The sequence below is a fragment of the Oncorhynchus tshawytscha genome, linkage group LG10 (assembly GCF_018296145.1).
Source record: "Oncorhynchus tshawytscha isolate Ot180627B linkage group LG10, Otsh_v2.0, whole genome shotgun sequence".
Taxonomy (NCBI): Eukaryota; Metazoa; Chordata; class Actinopteri; order Salmoniformes; family Salmonidae; genus Oncorhynchus; species Oncorhynchus tshawytscha.
The window spans coordinates 37,481,989-37,498,636 of record NC_056438.1 but is presented as its reverse complement, the minus strand read 5'-3'; the positions used below and the strand labels follow the sequence as shown (position 1 = coordinate 37,498,636).

Here is a 16,648-nt window from a genome sequence, read left to right as displayed (position 1 = left end):
AGGCTTGTGTGGGGCTGGTCGGCCATGGAAACCCATTTCATGAAGCTCCCGTCGAACAGTTCTTGTGCTGAAGTTGCTTCCAGAGGCAGTTTGGAACTCGGTAATGAGTGATGCAACCGAGGACAGATGATTTTGACGCGCTACGTGCTTCGTGAGCTTGTGTGACCTACCACTTCGCGGCTGAGCTGTTGTTGCTCCTAGACATTTCCACTTCACAATAACAGCACTTACAGTTGACCAGGGCAGCTCTAGTAAGGCAGAAGTTTGACAACTGACTTGTTGGAAAGGTGGCATGCCACGTTGAAAGTCGCTGAGCTCTTCAGTAAGGCCATTCTACTCCAAATGTTGGCTATGGAGATTGCATGGCTGTGTGCTCGATTTTATACAGCTGTCAGCAACGGGTGTAACTGAAATAGCTAAATCCACGAATTTGAAGGGGTGTCCACATACTTTTGTATATATATAGTGTATAATATTTATGTAATTTAAGTTAAGTTAAGTAATTCCATTCACAGGATGAAAAATAAATAAATACGCGACACAAATGGAGATTATCTTAAACCAAAAAATGGTAACATCTCCTCCTAATGATCTGTTGCAACTGATCCAACTTGATCCTGTCCTCTACCATATTACATTTTAGTTTTTTAATGACAAAGCATCTGCTCTAACTAACAAGGCAGTGATGAATCCTTTTCTCAATATCATCTTGTGATCACTAAAATAGAAATTTGGTCGAGACTAATTACCTGGGGAAATCCGTTAAATGCATTGTTGGTCACCTAAATCAAATCACAGACACACAATTAGTATGGGAGGCTTTTGGCATGGCTGCTTTGAAATGTCTTTTAATTATGCGGCAAGAGATGGAATGTTTTTTTATAAAATTGACAAAGTGGAACCGACAAGCAGACAAGCAAGCAGAGGAGAGAGAGGAGAAGAGGACTGGGATTCTGTGGCGCTGCAGGATCCAGGTAGGGTTGCGGGACAGCACTTTTTATTTTATTATTTGTACATCTGTGGGAGGGAAAATAAGGAAGAGGGGATTCTGTTTGCTCTAGACTACTCTACGCTATTCTCTACGTAGAGGGGGGAGGAAGTCAGGTACCTCTTCCTTCTCTGTATCTATCTCTTGGTACAACTTTCCGTATCTCCTGTTCGCGACCTCGTCTTCGGACAGGTCCGAGTTATCAGGCTCTTTGTGAGCTCGGCGGACGACTCCTTCCTTAGCTACTGCTTCGCTTCTTGGCCCGGGAAAGGAGGCGAAGAGGTCCCCTGCCTGGCTGCCGTCACCCCCTGAGGAGAAGAAGCCGCTGCTGTCGCTGACTTCCTGCCAGGACCCGCTGTCGGTGGTGGCACCCCCTGTCTCTGCGGAGGGAGCTGGGAAACCTGCCCACTGGACTGAACCATTGTTAGCGAAAGGGTCTGCCGCCCACCCTGCCCCAACTTCCCCGGTCGTCTCTGCGAATGGATCTGTCGCAAATCTAACTTCCCCACCTCCCCCTTGAGTTACGGCAAAGGGACCAGACTCAAATCCCCCTCCCACATGAGTTTCCGCAAAAGGATCAGACACAAAATCCCCTCCACCGCCTTCCCTCCGAGTCTCCGCAAAAGGATCTGAGGCAAATCCCCCAGGCGTCTCTGCAAAGGGGTCAGACTCAAAACCACCTTCCCCAGGGATCTCCACAAAAGGATCGGTCCCAAAATGGATCACCTGATCACCGGTTGAGCCCTGTTCTGGGACACTGGTTGGATCCGCAAATGCTGTTCCTGTTTCGGGAGACTGCGTTGGTGCCTGTTCTATTGGTTGTGCCCAGTCAGCTGCGAACCCTGCATCGCTTGCCAGAGCCTTCTCCTCCTGTAAAGGGGTGGCCCGATCACCTGAAGCCCAGTCTGCGAAGCCTTCCTGGGCTGTGCTACGGTCTGTGAAACCCTGGTCTGCGGCGGAATCCAGTTCATCGTCAGTGCTGGCCCATCCTCCGTTCTGCCCCACTGAGTCCCCCCACTCCTCCGTTGTCTCATATTCTGAGCTGAAACCTTCTCTGCCGGCCGGCCGGATCAGGTACAGGCCAGGTTCGCTGCCTTCAGGGGTGTCCTCAATAATCTGGCCATGCTCGTTGGTGATGCGCAGGCCCGGTGTGGATTTGCGACGATCTCTCCAACCTGCCTCGTCTCCCTCTGAATCTGCCTGACCTGCTCCCCACCCTGTCCCCCATCCATCTCCTGACCCTGCCTCCCCTTTCCCTGCCTCCCCTGCCTCTCCCCATCCCCATGATCTTGCCTCTGGTGGCCCCTTCCCCGGCTCCTGCTGGGCCTGCTGGTCGCCCCCCACTGCACAAGGATCACAGTTGGGGGTAAGTTGGGGGTTGGGATCCCAGCCGCTAACCTCGTCTCCAGCTGCGGCCGTTTCGGCCCCCTGTGGCTGCTCTGCTGCTGCTGCCTCCCCTGCCTCCCCGCCCCAGCCGTCCGCTGCAGGCCAGCCTTGGGCCTCGTCCTGCCCTGTGGTCGCTGGAACCTCGCCGGCTGCTGCCTCGGTGGCAGACGGGACAGAGTCTCCTTTTGCCGGGGCCGAGCCGAAGTCAGCAGCCCAGTCGGTGGCGAAGCTGGGGTCTCCCGCCTGCTCGGGGAATGCGGGGAACCCAGGGTTAAAGTCGGCAGTGTTCGGGGCCTCGCCACCGCCGCCCCCATCCTCCTCCACACCCACAGTACTCATAGACCCAGAATCCATCTGGAAGGACCAAGCCGGTGCGTGAAGGTAAGGTAAAGAGAGCACAGAGAGTGTTTATCACAAGAGGACAGAGAGAGAAGGTGAAATAATTGACAGAGGTAAAGAAAGAAGACAAGGCATAGACACAAAATAAGACAATTGTGACTGTGGATTGTGGCTAATGGATTGGTCTGTGGTGGAGTCTAGTGAACAGTTCTGGATTGTGAAGAAAAGAGTGAAAAACATACAGGTATCAAACAACTGGCTTGATGACAGGTACGACCAGAGGTCACAGATATTAACATTTTGAAATCAAGGCACGTAAATATTTTCCGAAAGGGATTTTGATTGGTGATTTGGAAGTCAGGTGTGGATGTATTACGTACAGGCTGCGCAGGTTCAGCATTTCCCTGGGGAAAAAGACATTTGTATTTAATGTCAGATTCATCAGTATACTACAGTAAAAGTAGTATACTACTTTTTTTATCAATAAGAACAAAGTTAAATATAACTTTCATTCATCGTTACACATACAAATTGTAATAAAAATATACATGGAGTAGCATAAGAATAAGACAGGGGCAAGTTAATTGCTTGGAACTTAACTTGCAATCTGCTATTCGGTAGTCTTAATAACTGTTGCATGGGAGAAAAAACATTTGGCATAACAAAAGCCACAAAATGGCTACTTTGTTTTTATTTAGTCTACTGAGCATGCAGATCACCATGCCAATCAAAGATAGTAGAGGTCAGGAGTCCTACGTGTTGAGACTGATAGCTTTTGCTCAATGTTTTTTCTTAATTTTCCACTTGATTGAAACACTTTAATAAAGATCTGTGCTAAATGGGGACATGTAAAATGGGTTGTAGTCTTGTATTTTTCAAAACTCAATTTTATAAAAAGGAATGTATACTTGATTCTCTAACATATATAGGTATAACATATATTATTATAGTGTATTGTAACTAACTAATGATTATCTCATACATCAAGGTTATAAATCCCATCAAGCAACCAATCAACCAACGAATCAATCAAGGAGGACATTACTGTACTTACTGTCCACAAATCCCAGGGTAGTTGCTGTAGAACAAAACACGTGATTATTCACTATGAATGACGAGCACTCTATGTGCTCTATTGGTGTGCATGTATATTACTAGAGAGAACAGAGATATACACCATCTAGTGTACAGAAACATTTTAAGCTGAATATAAGATACATTTAAGACGGATAACATAGTATTGTGGTATAATAGATGAAAATGGAGATAAATGGACCTGTGTTATGGGTGGTGCAGCCTGTCCGAATGTGGTGTTGCCGTCAGGCTTGAATGGATCAAAGTCCAGATCCAGGAGAGATTCTCCGGGTCTTTCATTTGGCTGAAAAGAATAGAATTCAAGTGTTGGTTGAGTTAACAGCTCTCTAACACAACCGTACTGAAAGGCTGAACATTTGAGATCAGGAGCAGTATCTGACATACATCTCAGAATAGGAGTGCTGATCTAGGATCAGGTTCATCCTCCCTGTCTTTGTAATCTTATTCATTGTGATCTCAAAGGCAAAACTGATCCTAGAACAGCACTCCTACTTTGAGACGCTTCATATGGCCCCAGGTTATTTGTATCCTTTGTAGTTCATAAAGGATTTGTAATCTTGACGGCACTCTCTTAATAAACCCTTGACCCCTCCCCTCTAAAATAATACATGTTTAATATATCCCACTCCAACTGGTGGAAAACCTGCAAACACTGTGACCCACCAGGACCAGGAGCAAACAGTACTGTAATAGATGGTTTAATGACGGGGCATGCTAGTGGAGACCTCTGCGTATTCCAAACATAGTCTGGGACAGTTGTGGGATGCATTAAGCAATGTGGCTGATGCAACACATCAGAACGTTTATCTTAAAATGTTGATAAACTATTAGGTTATTTCTTCACATTTAATAAGTGCTTTTATTATAAAGGTGCATTTTTATGGTGAAATTATTTCCCCAGGCTAATGTGCTTAATTTTAAGAAGTTATTTGGCCACTTTAGTTGTGATACAAACCTTATTAAAACATATAGGCCTATGGGCTAGGCTAAATGACTATGATTCATGTCATCTATCCATTTAAATAGCGAATGGAGGACATTTTTCCCGTGGTTATTTTTCATGCCAGCCAGGTAGGCTATACTCCTGTTGTATAGATAAGCAATGTGCTTAATATAAGGAAAGTTGAGAAATAAATATAGTAGGCCAAGCCTATAGAAAGCTGATGGATCCTCCTATTTTTAATAGAGGCCATCACTGTTTTCTCGCTCAATTGCATAGCCTATAGAAATGTTGCACAACATGACCTCATGGATTCCCGTTAAGTGTTTGATTCGATTTTTGAAAACATTTACATTGATGTCAGTGATTAGAGGGACATTAGAGTGCTGAGTACCAGGTAGTTATGAAGTTTGGTAGACTACTAATGACCATCAGCAGCATCAGAGCTTGGAGAAGCCTAATTACCGTGACTAAATGGTCACATTGAATTTGACTGCCTTCATGACTCGTGGCCGTAATACGGTCACCGCAACAGCCCTAGTAATAACACCCATTTGACTCTAGTGGGAATTTATCGCTCTCCCTCTGCCTCCTTATGTGCTCTTAACAAATTGTCCTTCCTGCTGTCTAACTATGCTGAATTCAAATGATTAATAGTGGGTTATCTCAATCTGTATTGGTTGATGCCAAGTCTGATGGGCTGAAAGATATTTGTACTGCGCTAACTCAGCTGATAACTAAACAACTCGCCCCAATTTTAATGAGCAACATTTTTTGTCTGAGCTGCGACTGAGTGACTGGTGGGTTGTTTTAACTATCATTGACATGGATCATGCCCTCTATTGTTTGAGTTCCCTGTTTAACACTAGAAGCGCCTGGCCTTTCAGAATGAAATGACCCGCTAGAGTCAGGCATCCCCTTCAGCGTACGCATCAGATGCATGTCAACCTGCAAGATGTGCAAACATGCTTGATAAATAAATGCTTGCTAAATAGAGAATAAACTATTGTAAATGATTAATTGCATGAATAAATATTTGTGAAAATATATTAATGATAACATTTGTTGATTGTATCAGATACTGTATTGTTCCTTTATCGCCGTTTCTTTACACATGAATCAATCGCGTCTTCTCTTTTTGCTTCGGGTCCACAGTCAGCCTACAGCTTTGGGGCTGTGTGTGAACAAGCCCCACAAACAAAACGATTTCACTGCACACAGATTTCATGGACCTTGTTTTGTGTGCACCTGCCGACTTGACATTGTGACTTATTTTTCCCCGAGTGGGAACTGTGGTGCTTGGAGAAGAGGGAGAGCAGGACCTGCTGCCTTTGCAGCCTGTTTGGCGGCTGTAGCTTCTTTCATGTGGTTCTCATGAAGCTCACGTGCCAGATCCAGTGGGATGCATGGTGCTGAGGATGCAAACACGTCTTTATTTTAAATCTGTACACCGTGAGTGCTGCTTTACCACTCTCCAGCACTGATGTGGAGTACAGATCCACTGGTATGTTTTGCACAGAGGGGGGGCAGCTCCCACCTTTGTTTGTTTACTGTTCCGAGCAGGCTAGTCTTCTTTGCAATCAATTCTGTGCAACTTCCAGCGCTTTAAGTTACAGTTTTAACAGTAAGTAGGCTACTGTGGCTATTTGATCATAATGTAGACCTACCAGAGTGGACTACCATCAAAAGCAATGGAGAAAATGCACCGCGGAACATTTTAACATGGAAATAGCTGCTCTATAATTCAGCCTACAGTAGCAGTCAATGTATGGAGCTCAATGCAAATCAAATCAAACTGTATTGGTCACATACCAGATGTTAATGTGAGTGTAGTGAAATGCTTGTGCTTCTAGTTCCGACAGAATACTTGTTAGATATTACTCTACTTACAAATTCACAACGACTATCTTATACACACAAATGTAAAGGCGTGAATAAGAATGTGTACATATACATATATGAATGAGCGATGGCCATGCGGCATAGGCAAGATGCAGTACATGGTATAGAATACAGTATAAACTTTGAGATCAGTAATGTAGGATATGTAGACATAATTAAAGTTGCGTTATTTAAAGTGACTAGAGATACCTTTATTAAATCCATTTATTAAATGTATTAAAGTGGCCAGAGATTAGAGTCTGCAGCAGCCACTCTATTTTTAATTTTACCTTTATTTAACTAGGCAAGTCATTTAAAAAACAAATTCTTATTTTCAATGACGGCCTAGGAACAGTGGGTTAACTGCCTTGTTCAGGGGCAGAACGACAGATTTGTACCTTGTCAGTTCGGGTTACTAGTCCAAAGCTCTAACCACTGGGCTACGCTGCCGCCCCTATGTTAGTGATGGCTGTTTAACAGTCTGATGGCCTTGAGATAGAAGCTATTTTTCAGCCTCTCTGTCCCAGCTTTGATGCACCTGTACTGACCTCGCCTTCTGGATGATAGCGGGGTGAACAGGCAGTGGCTCGGGTGGTTGTTGTCCTTAATGATCTTTTTGGTCTTCCTGTGACATTGGCTGCTGTAGGTGTCCTGGAGGGCAGGTAGTTTGCCCCCGGTGATGCACTGTGCAGACCGCACTAACCTCTGGAGAGCCTTGCAGTTGTGGGCGGAGCAGTTGCCGTGCCAGGCGGTGATACAGCCCGACAGGATGCTCTCGCTTGTGCATCTGTAAAAGTTTATGAGCGTTTTAGGTGACAAGCCAAATTTCTTTAGCCTCCTGAGGTTGAAGAGGCGCTGTTGCGGCTTCTTCACCACGCTGTCTGTGTGGGTGGACCATTTCAGTTTGTCAGTGATGTGTACGCCCAAGAATTTAAAACTTTACACCTTCTCTACTGTCCCGTCGATGTGAATTGGGGGGTGCTACCTCTGCTGTTACCTGAATTCCACAATCATCTCATTTGTTTTGTTGACGTTGAGAGCGAGGTTATTTTCCTGATACCACATTCCGAGGGCCCTCACCTCCTCCCTGTAGGCTGTCTCGTCGTTGTTGGTAATCAAACCTACCACTGTGGTGTTGTCTGCAAACTTGATGACTGAGTTGGATGCGTGCTTGGCCACGCAGTTATGGGTGAACCGGGAGTACAGGAGAGGGCTGAGAATGCACCCTTGTGGGGCTCCAGTGTTGAGGATCAGCGGGTAGAGATGTTGTTTCCTACCTTCACCACCTGGGGGCGGCCCGTCAGAAAGTCTAGGACCCAGTTGCACAGGGTGTGGTCGAGACCCAGGGTCTCGTGCTAAATGACGAGTTGAGTGTACTAGGGTAAATGTTGAGCTGTAGTCAATGAACAGCTTTCTTACATAGGTATTCCTCTTGTCCAGATGAGATCGGCAGTGTGATGGCGATTGTGTCATCTGTGGACCTATTGGTACGGTAAGCAAATTGAAGTGGGTCTAGGGTATCAGGTAGGATGGAGGTGATATGATCCTTGACTAGTCTCTTGAAGCACTTCATGATGACAGAAGTGAGTGCTACGCTTGTCGATAGTCATTTAGTTCAGTTACCTTAGTTTTCTTAGGGACAGGAACAATGGTGGCCATCTTGAAGCATGTGGGTACAGCAGACTGGGATAGGGATTGATTGAATATGTCCATAAACACACCATCCAGCTGGTTTGTGCATGCTCTGAGGACGCAGCTAGGGATGCCGTCTGGGCCGGCTGCCTTGCGAGGGTTAACACATTTAAATGTTTTACTCACGTTGGCCACGGAGAAAAAGAGCCCACAGGCTTTGGTAGTGGGTGATCAAATACTTTGTAGGTGACCAAATACTTATTTTCCACCATAATTTGCAAATAAATTCATAAAAAATCCTACAATGTGATTTTCTAGATTTTTTTCTCTTATTTTGTCTGTCATAGTTGAAGTGTACCTATGATGAAAATTACAGGCCTCTCTCATCTTTTTTAAGTGGGAGAACTTGCACAATTGGTGGCTGACTAAATACTTTTTTGCCCCACTGTATACCTAATTGGGTCCTAAAATGTAAATTCCTATAGCAAAATGATACATGGTATGACCATCTTTAAAAAATTCCTTATGTCAGCTTAGAACCCCTCCCCCTAGATAAAAAGCAAATATTTTTTTGAATAGATATGGCCACTCACTAAGCAGATTGTACAGTCAACTTCCTGCCAATTCTTGACTATGGTGACACAATTTACCAGAATGCAGCAGCCACTCCTCTTAAACCTTTGGAAAGTGTCTACCATAGTGCACTTCGCTTTATCACAGGTGACAGTTTTAATACTCAGCGCTGCATCCTGTATCAAAAGGTTGGCTGGTCCTCATTAAAGTAGCCGGGGCGGCAGGGTAGCCTAGTGGTTAGAGCGTTGGACTAGTGACAGGAAGGTTGCACGTTCAAATCCCTGAGCTGAACAAGGTACAAATCTGTCGTTTTGCCCCTGAACAGGCAGTTAACCCACTGTTCCTAGGCCATCATTGAAAATAAGAATTTGTTCTTAACTGACTTGCCTAGTTAAATAAAGGTAAAATACAATAAAAAAGTCCCATAGATCACTTCATTATTCCCTTTTTGTTTACAAAGCTCTAGTACACAAGCTTCCAACTTTCCTAACTTAATTGCTAACGTATAAAAGAATGAGCTACCGAACCCACTCGCAAGATTGATTAACACTTGAGGTTCCTCAGGTCTCCACTGAATTAGATAAATTCCACGTTGAGTTTTAATGCACCTCACTGCTGGAGCAATTTGCAGAACTCATTACAATTAGATGTTCTGATGCCGCTTGGGTAGTTTAAGGTGTTAAATTGAGGACGTAGTAGCTGAGGACTAAATGTTTCCATAAATGTTGTATTGATTGCTGTTTGGTTTTACATTGTATTGGTTGTGATCAGTAAACCCTTGGGAATGAGACCCTGTTCTCATTGGGTTTCCCTGAATAAATATATAATAATAATTAAAAGATACATAGCCTACCTCCAGTAGAGGTTACATAGGCCTATATATGTAAATGACATTGAAATAATTATATTTAGTATTCATTCAATTGAGTTTTATTTTGCTATTTGGCTAATGTCTATCATTTTTGCCTGAATATATTTCATGTTGTGTAGCCTAACAGGTGCGCAATGATGTGCCAAATCTTGATTTAGTGCATTATTATAGGGTATGCATTAGAATAAGCCGTCTCAATATTTGCAGCCAATAGGTGACAATTCCTCTCTGAGAGCTGATCCATAATTAGTATTATAGAATAATTCAAATACTAAAGTAAGATTTGAATGGAGAAAACTGATCCGAGAGCAGCGTTGCCTTTCTTTCGATCCTATCAGTATCGACACATACGTCAATAACGCACTTAGCGAACCTTCTCTCTGTGTGGTGTTTTGGGAAACGCATGTTACATCTTAGGCCGTTGCAGGAAAGATGCAACGTTAAAACACTCGTAAGACTAAGTTCTTTCAGGAAACCGGGCCCTGGATTATGATGAAAACGCTCTCTCTAAGGCCATCTAGACAGATGGGAAAGTTCCACTGCATAGCTTTCACAAATACAATCATGTCAATGCATGTCCAAGGAAAGGAGAGCACAAGAATCCCTTGTTAAAATGGTGAAATTGGACCCAGGATGTGACTGACCTGCGAGGGCGTAGCCGCGGGTAAGAACTGGCCCCCAAACAGGTCGATTATCTGCTCCTGGTGCAGCTCCTTGGTCGGGGTCTTGGGTGGCGGGGGCACTGGTGGTCCCTTTTTGAACTGGGGAGGTGGAGAAGGGTGCCAGAAGCATTAGAGTTTTGGTGTTGGGTAACATAGATATCCTATGAAGTGTTGTATTTAGTTCTGTGGTGGATACATTCTTGGGGTTGTTAATGCCACTCCATGTCAGACATACTGCAATTCACTGATTCACCTGTATCTCACATCATCATTGACTGTGCTGTACATGTATTCAACATGTGACTATACTATGGCAATCTAGACAATCATAGGAGAGTGACCAGATTTGTTTATAACCACGGAACCTTATACAACTTGCTCTTGGAAGATGTTTTACAGATATATATGTATGACTTGCATGAGTACTTAAAGAGGTTAAGGGAGAATTTGGTTGCCAAGGCAATATGGCATTACAAATTAAATGGGCTCACAGAACATATCCATTTTTATCTTATGTGAATATATGAAATATAATTGACTGTAGTAAGTAAACTGTATACATTCTGGTTGGTTTTAATCAGAATATGAACAATGGTTAGATAACCATGAAGTAGATACTGTAGTGTAGTAGATACTAGAGTACCTCTGAATGCCTTAGGAAACACTGATAGGTGAACATGCTAATGCTAAATATGTCTACTACTCATACTAGTCAGGGATCTACAAACTGAGTGTGACATGCTAACTTACCATGGCACATCACATGCAATGTGCAGGGAAAGAGACAAAGCCAAGGACAGGTGAACATGAGAAGACAACTAAAATAGTTTCCAAAAAAACTGTGCTGGGTTCAAATTTGATACGGAAATACAGGCCATATTTGATTGGATTGGTCCTTGTAGAGTTAAAATTAATATTCAAAAGTAGTCAGGTGTGGAAAACAGAAACTATACATCAAAAGCACAAAAAATTGTTGGTACAACTGTACAAAATAAATGTTAGTCTGGTGGTGGTGTATGTATCGTAGAACCGTCGATGCACAGAGAGTTCTGCAGTCTATACAGTGCCTTCGGAAAGTGTTCAGATCCCTCGACTTTTTCCACATTTTGTTACGTTACAACCTTATTCTAAAACTGATTAAAAAAAATATCCTCATCAATCTACACACAATACCCCATAATGACAAAGTGAAAACAGGTTTTTAGAAATGTGAGCTAATTTATAAAATAAGAAATACTGGAAATGTCACATTTACATAAGTATTCAGACCCTTTATTCAGTACTTTCTTGAAGGATCTTTGGCAGCGATTTGTGACAGAAAAGTTATGTATTTACCTGGTTTGTTTGATATTAATAGTTAGCAATTAATACTTAACAAATAGGAAGACATTTTTGTCCTGATAATGCTGTGTTTTTATGGTCTCCTACTCCTAAGCTATCTCCAGTAAAACACATTCTTGTCTATGTAATGCAGTCTTTAACTCATTTGTCAGCTCAAGCCGTCTCTAGTGACCATACGCCCAGATTAGCTGCAGGGAACTAGAGTGAACAATCCATCATTGTCTCAAAATCATCCTTGCATCTGAGAAACTAAGCCAGTGTGAGGATAAGACAACACCGCCTGGTGCAGATAAAGACAGGATAAACCCAGAGTGACTTATGATGCCCCAATCTGCATGGGAGGTGTGGAACCAGCCATGACTAAGCATTGTTAGTGTCAGATATATAAAGAACTCTGCATGTCTGTAAAGGTTAAGCTCTCGGCAACACACACTTCAAAGTGTGTGGTCGATAGTTTCATTATTGCAATAATTAATCGATGTTAAATAAAGATTGATTGCTTGAATAATTGTCCAAGTCTCTCTCAGTATACATGAATTTCCACGACAGATTACAGCATCGCTCCTTCATGGGTATGACGCCACAAGCTTGGCACATCTGTATTTGGGGAGTTCTTCTCATTCTTCACTGCAGAGCCTCTCATGCTCTGTCAGGTTGAATGGGGTGAATTACTGCACAGCTACTTTCAGGTCTCTCCAGAGATGTTCGATCGGGTTCAAGTCTGGGCTCTGGCTGGGCCACTCAAGGACATTCAGAGACTTGTCCCGAAGCCACTTCTGTGTTGTCTTGGTTGTGTGCTTAAGGTCGGTGTCCTGTTGGAAGGTGAACGTCCTGAGCGCTCTGGAGCAGGTTTTCATCAAGGATCTCTCTGTACTTTGCTCCGCTCATCTTTGCCTCGATACTGACTAGTCTCCCAATCCCTGCCGCTGAAAAACATCCCCACAGCATGATGCTGCCACCACCATGCTTCACTGTAGGGATGGTACCAGGTTTCCCCCAGACGTGATTATTGGCATTCAGGCCAAAGAGTTCAATATCGGTTTCATCCGACCAGAGAATCTTGTTTCTCATGGTCTAAAATTCTTTAGGTACCTTTTGGCAAACTCCAAGCGGGTGGTCATGTGCCTTTTACTGAGGAGTGGCTTCCGTCTGGCCACTCTACCATTAATGCCTGATTGGTGGAGGGCTGCAGAGATGGTTGTCCTTCTGGAAGATTCTCTCATCTCAACAGAAGAATTCTGGAGCTCTGACAGAGTGACCATCGGGTTCTTGGCCACCTCCTTGACCAAGGCCCTTCTCCCCCGATTGCTCAGTTTGGCAGGGCGGCTAGCTCTAGGAAAGGTCTTGGTGGTTCCAAACTTCTTCCATTTAAGAATGGAGGTGACTGTGTTCTTGGGAATTTTCAATGTTGCAGACATTTTTTGGTATCCTTCCCCAGATCTGTGTCTCGACACAATCCTCTCTTGGAGCTCTATGGACAATTCCTTCGACCTCATGGCTTTGTTTTTGCTCTGACATGCACTGTCAACTGTGGGACCTTATATAGACAGGTGTGTGCCTTTCCAAGTCATGTCCAATCAATTGAATGTACCAGAGGTGGACTCCAATCAAGTTGTAGAAACATCTCAAGGATGATCAATGGAAACAGGATGCACCTGAGATCAATTTCGAGTCTCATAGCAAAGAGTCTGAATACTTATGTAAATAAGTTATTTCTGTTTCTGCCATTATGGGGTATTGTGTGTAGATTGCTCAGGATTATTTAAAACAAATCAATTTTAGAATAAAGTTTTAATATAACAAAACTTGGAAAAGGACAAGGGGTCTGAACACTTTTTGAAGGCACTGTTCTCCATGTTGGCATCCAAGAACAACAATATTGTTGGCATCCAAGACAACAAGTGCATTTAAGTCTGGCATTTGGGAAACAAAAATCATCTGGGTTTTGGGTTCCTATAGGGAGATTTGCATGGGGTAGTGTGTTTTGGATTGTTAAGACACTCCTCTTCGCACGAACAACACACACACACACACACACACACACACACACACACACACACACACACACACACACACACACACACACACTCACAAACAGTACCTTCATAACTATCAACACATCGCAACCTAAATATAACACTACTCTTAGTATAGTTAAACCATGGTGTTTAAAAATGAATGTGACACCACATGAGAGATTATTACTCACCATTATAACAATACATACAAAGTGTGCGGGAAAGAAATAGAGCCATAACAAGTCAATATGATCTCAAACTGCCTCTACAACTACAGTGGGTTAAACAAATCTGATTCTCAAATAAACAGGCTGTCATTGATTAGTTTGACCTCAAATGTAATTATCTCTTGTTGAACCAGAATTAGCTGGAAATGAATATAAACTACTGAACAGGTGTTTGGTTAGCATACGTCAAAGGAAGACTCGCGGTGGTGTAATTGTACATGGATAGTGTACAACTGAGTAGACTAGAGCGTCACACAGTATACTGAAATACTTTGGTCTGGCGCTACATGCGTTTGGTTAGAGCATGTTACCAACAGGGGTGGACTTTGTTGATCTAGCCAATGGAAAACACACGATTCAACTAATCAGCCAATCATAAAGGCTTTGATTAGTTGAACCAGGTGTGCTAGTGCTAGGGTGGAACAAATACCTGCATCCAGGACTGAAGTAGGAGATTCCTGTGGCTGTCAATAGGAGTGTATTGGGGTAAGGCATACCTGGCCTGAAGGAGATTTGGGCCGGGGCGGGCCGGGAGAGGCAGGCGCCAGCATGTGGTTAGGAGTGTCCACTGGGCTCTCGTCACTGTCGCTGTCCGGTGGCGAGGGGGCCCGAGAGAGTCGCAAAGGTCCTGAATCACTGAGGTAAAGAGGATAAAACAATGAAGATAAAAAAATGTTTTACTCATTAACACATGCGCCAACAGGAGAAAGGCTAACTCAATGAATATGGCTTGTGGTGTGAGGGGGTAAAACTGTTATTGTCATTTAAATTAAACGTGAAAAGTGCACAATGGTGAGGGTGCAAATGCTGGGATATGATATGCTATTTGTGTAAATATACTCTAACTTGCTGTCCACAGATAGACACATAGAAAGCAGCTATTTAGTTCATTTGCAAAGTTTAAATTAAAATACATTTAAATGTTGCATATGTGAGAAACATTCCCTGTGCACATAATCCTTTGGATGTTGGGTTGCAATTTGTATTTTAAATCAATTAACATAATGGAATGAGGTTAAATAGAATACATTATCCATAGACGACTGGAATTGGGTGTGGACCTTCTAATTGCGACCCCTGGGAATCAACACAAGATCAATGTTAACAAATGAGCTAATGCTAATAGGTTTGTCAAAGAGGTTTAAAATAAATAAATATTTTAGCTTCATATTACCAGGTTAGTCTCATTGAGATTAAAGATCTATTTTTTAAGAGAGACCTGGACAGAATAGCAAATAAAGATGTTTATATTGTCACATACATCGGATAGGTGCATTGAAATGTGTTGTTTTACAGGGTTATCCATAGTAGTACGGCACTCCGGGAGCAAATTAGGGTTAAGTTCCTTGCTTAAGGGCACATCTGATCCAGAGAATGTTTGGGATGCTCTGGATTGACGTGTACGACAGCGTGTTCCAGTTCCCGCCAATATTCATCAACTTCGCACAGCCATTGAAAAGGAGTGGGACAACATTCCACGGGCCACAATTAACAGCCTGATCAAATCTATGCGAAGGAGATGCACAATCTGTTTCTGTAGAACAAGCCTACTTTAAATATTAGCTTCTTAACCAGCTCATCTACAATGCATTTGGAAAGTATTCAGATCCCTTGACTTTTTCCACACTTTGTTACGTTACAGCCTTATTCTAAAATGGGGCAGCGGTCTAAAGGAATTGCCTTAGTGTTAAGGCATTGCCTTTCAGTGCTAGAGACATCACTACAGACACGCTGGTTTGAATTTTAACTAGGCAAGTCAAATTCTTATTTTCAATGACAGCCTAGGAACAGTGCCTAGGAACTGCCTGTTCAGGGGCAGAATGACAGATCTGTACCTTGTCAGCTCAGGGATTTGAACTTGCAACCTTCCGGTTACTAGTCCAACGCTCTAACCACTAGGCTACCACTAGGTTATCACAACTGGACATATTTGGGAGTCCCATAGGGCGGCACACAATTGGCCCAGAGTCGTCATTGTAAATACTGACTTGCCTAGTTAAAAGAAGAAATTAAGATGGGCAAAAGAACACAGACACTGGACAGAGGAACAATGTCAAGAAGGCCAGCATCCCGGAGTCAACTATTCACTGTTGACGTTGAGACGTTGAGGTGTTTTGGGGGTACTATTTAATGAAGCCGACCAGTTGAGGCGTCTGTTTCTCAAACTAGACACTAATGTACTTGTCCTCTTGCTCAGTTGTGCACCGGGGCCTCCCACTCCTCTTTCTATTCTGGTTAGAGCCAGTTTGCGCTGTTCTGTGACTGGAGTAGTACACAGCGTTGTACGAGATCTTCAGTTTCTTGGCAATTTCTCTCATGGAATAGCATTAATTTCTCAGAACAAGAATACACTGGCGAGTTTCATAAGAAAGGTCTTTGTTTCTGGCCATTTTGAGCCTGTAATCGAACCCACAAACGCTGATGCTCCAGATACTCAACTAGTCTAAAGAAGGTCAGTTTTATTGATTCTTTAATCAGGACAACAGTTTTCAGCTGTGCTAACATAATTGAAAAAGGGTTTTCTAATGATCAATTAGCCTTTTAAAATGATAAACTTGGATTAGCTAACACAACATGCCATTGGAACACAGGAGTGGTGGTTGCTGATAACGGGCCTCTGTACGCCAATGTAGATATTCCATAAAAAATCTGCCGTTTCCAGCTACAATAGTCATTTAAAACATTAACAATGTCT

The 16,648-nt window shown here is 43.2% G+C and overlaps 1 protein-coding gene across 10 annotated transcripts in view; it reads right to left on the bottom strand.

The window, feature by feature from the left end:
* amph (amphiphysin) overlaps positions 1-16,648 on the bottom strand; it is a 134,088-nt gene that overhangs the window by 26,903 nt on the left and 90,537 nt on the right. For 7 of the 10 annotated variants that reach the window (XM_024434995.1, XM_024434998.1, XM_024434999.1 and 4 more), the window contains exons 10-16: positions 14,451-14,589; positions 10,350-10,466; positions 3,990-4,091; positions 3,768-3,791; positions 3,094-3,117; positions 2,387-2,728; positions 750-782 (exon numbers count right to left, since the gene is read on the bottom strand). In XM_024434995.1, coding sequence (XP_024290763.1) covers positions 750-782; positions 2,387-2,728; positions 3,094-3,117; positions 3,768-3,791; positions 3,990-4,091; positions 10,350-10,466; positions 14,451-14,589 — 781 coding nt within the window. The remainder of the gene's footprint in view (positions 1-749; positions 783-2,386; positions 2,729-3,093; positions 3,118-3,767; positions 3,792-3,989; positions 4,092-10,349; positions 10,467-14,450; positions 14,590-16,648) is intronic. The other 3 variants (XM_024435000.1, XM_024434997.1, XM_024435004.1) reach the window with 3 other exon arrangements.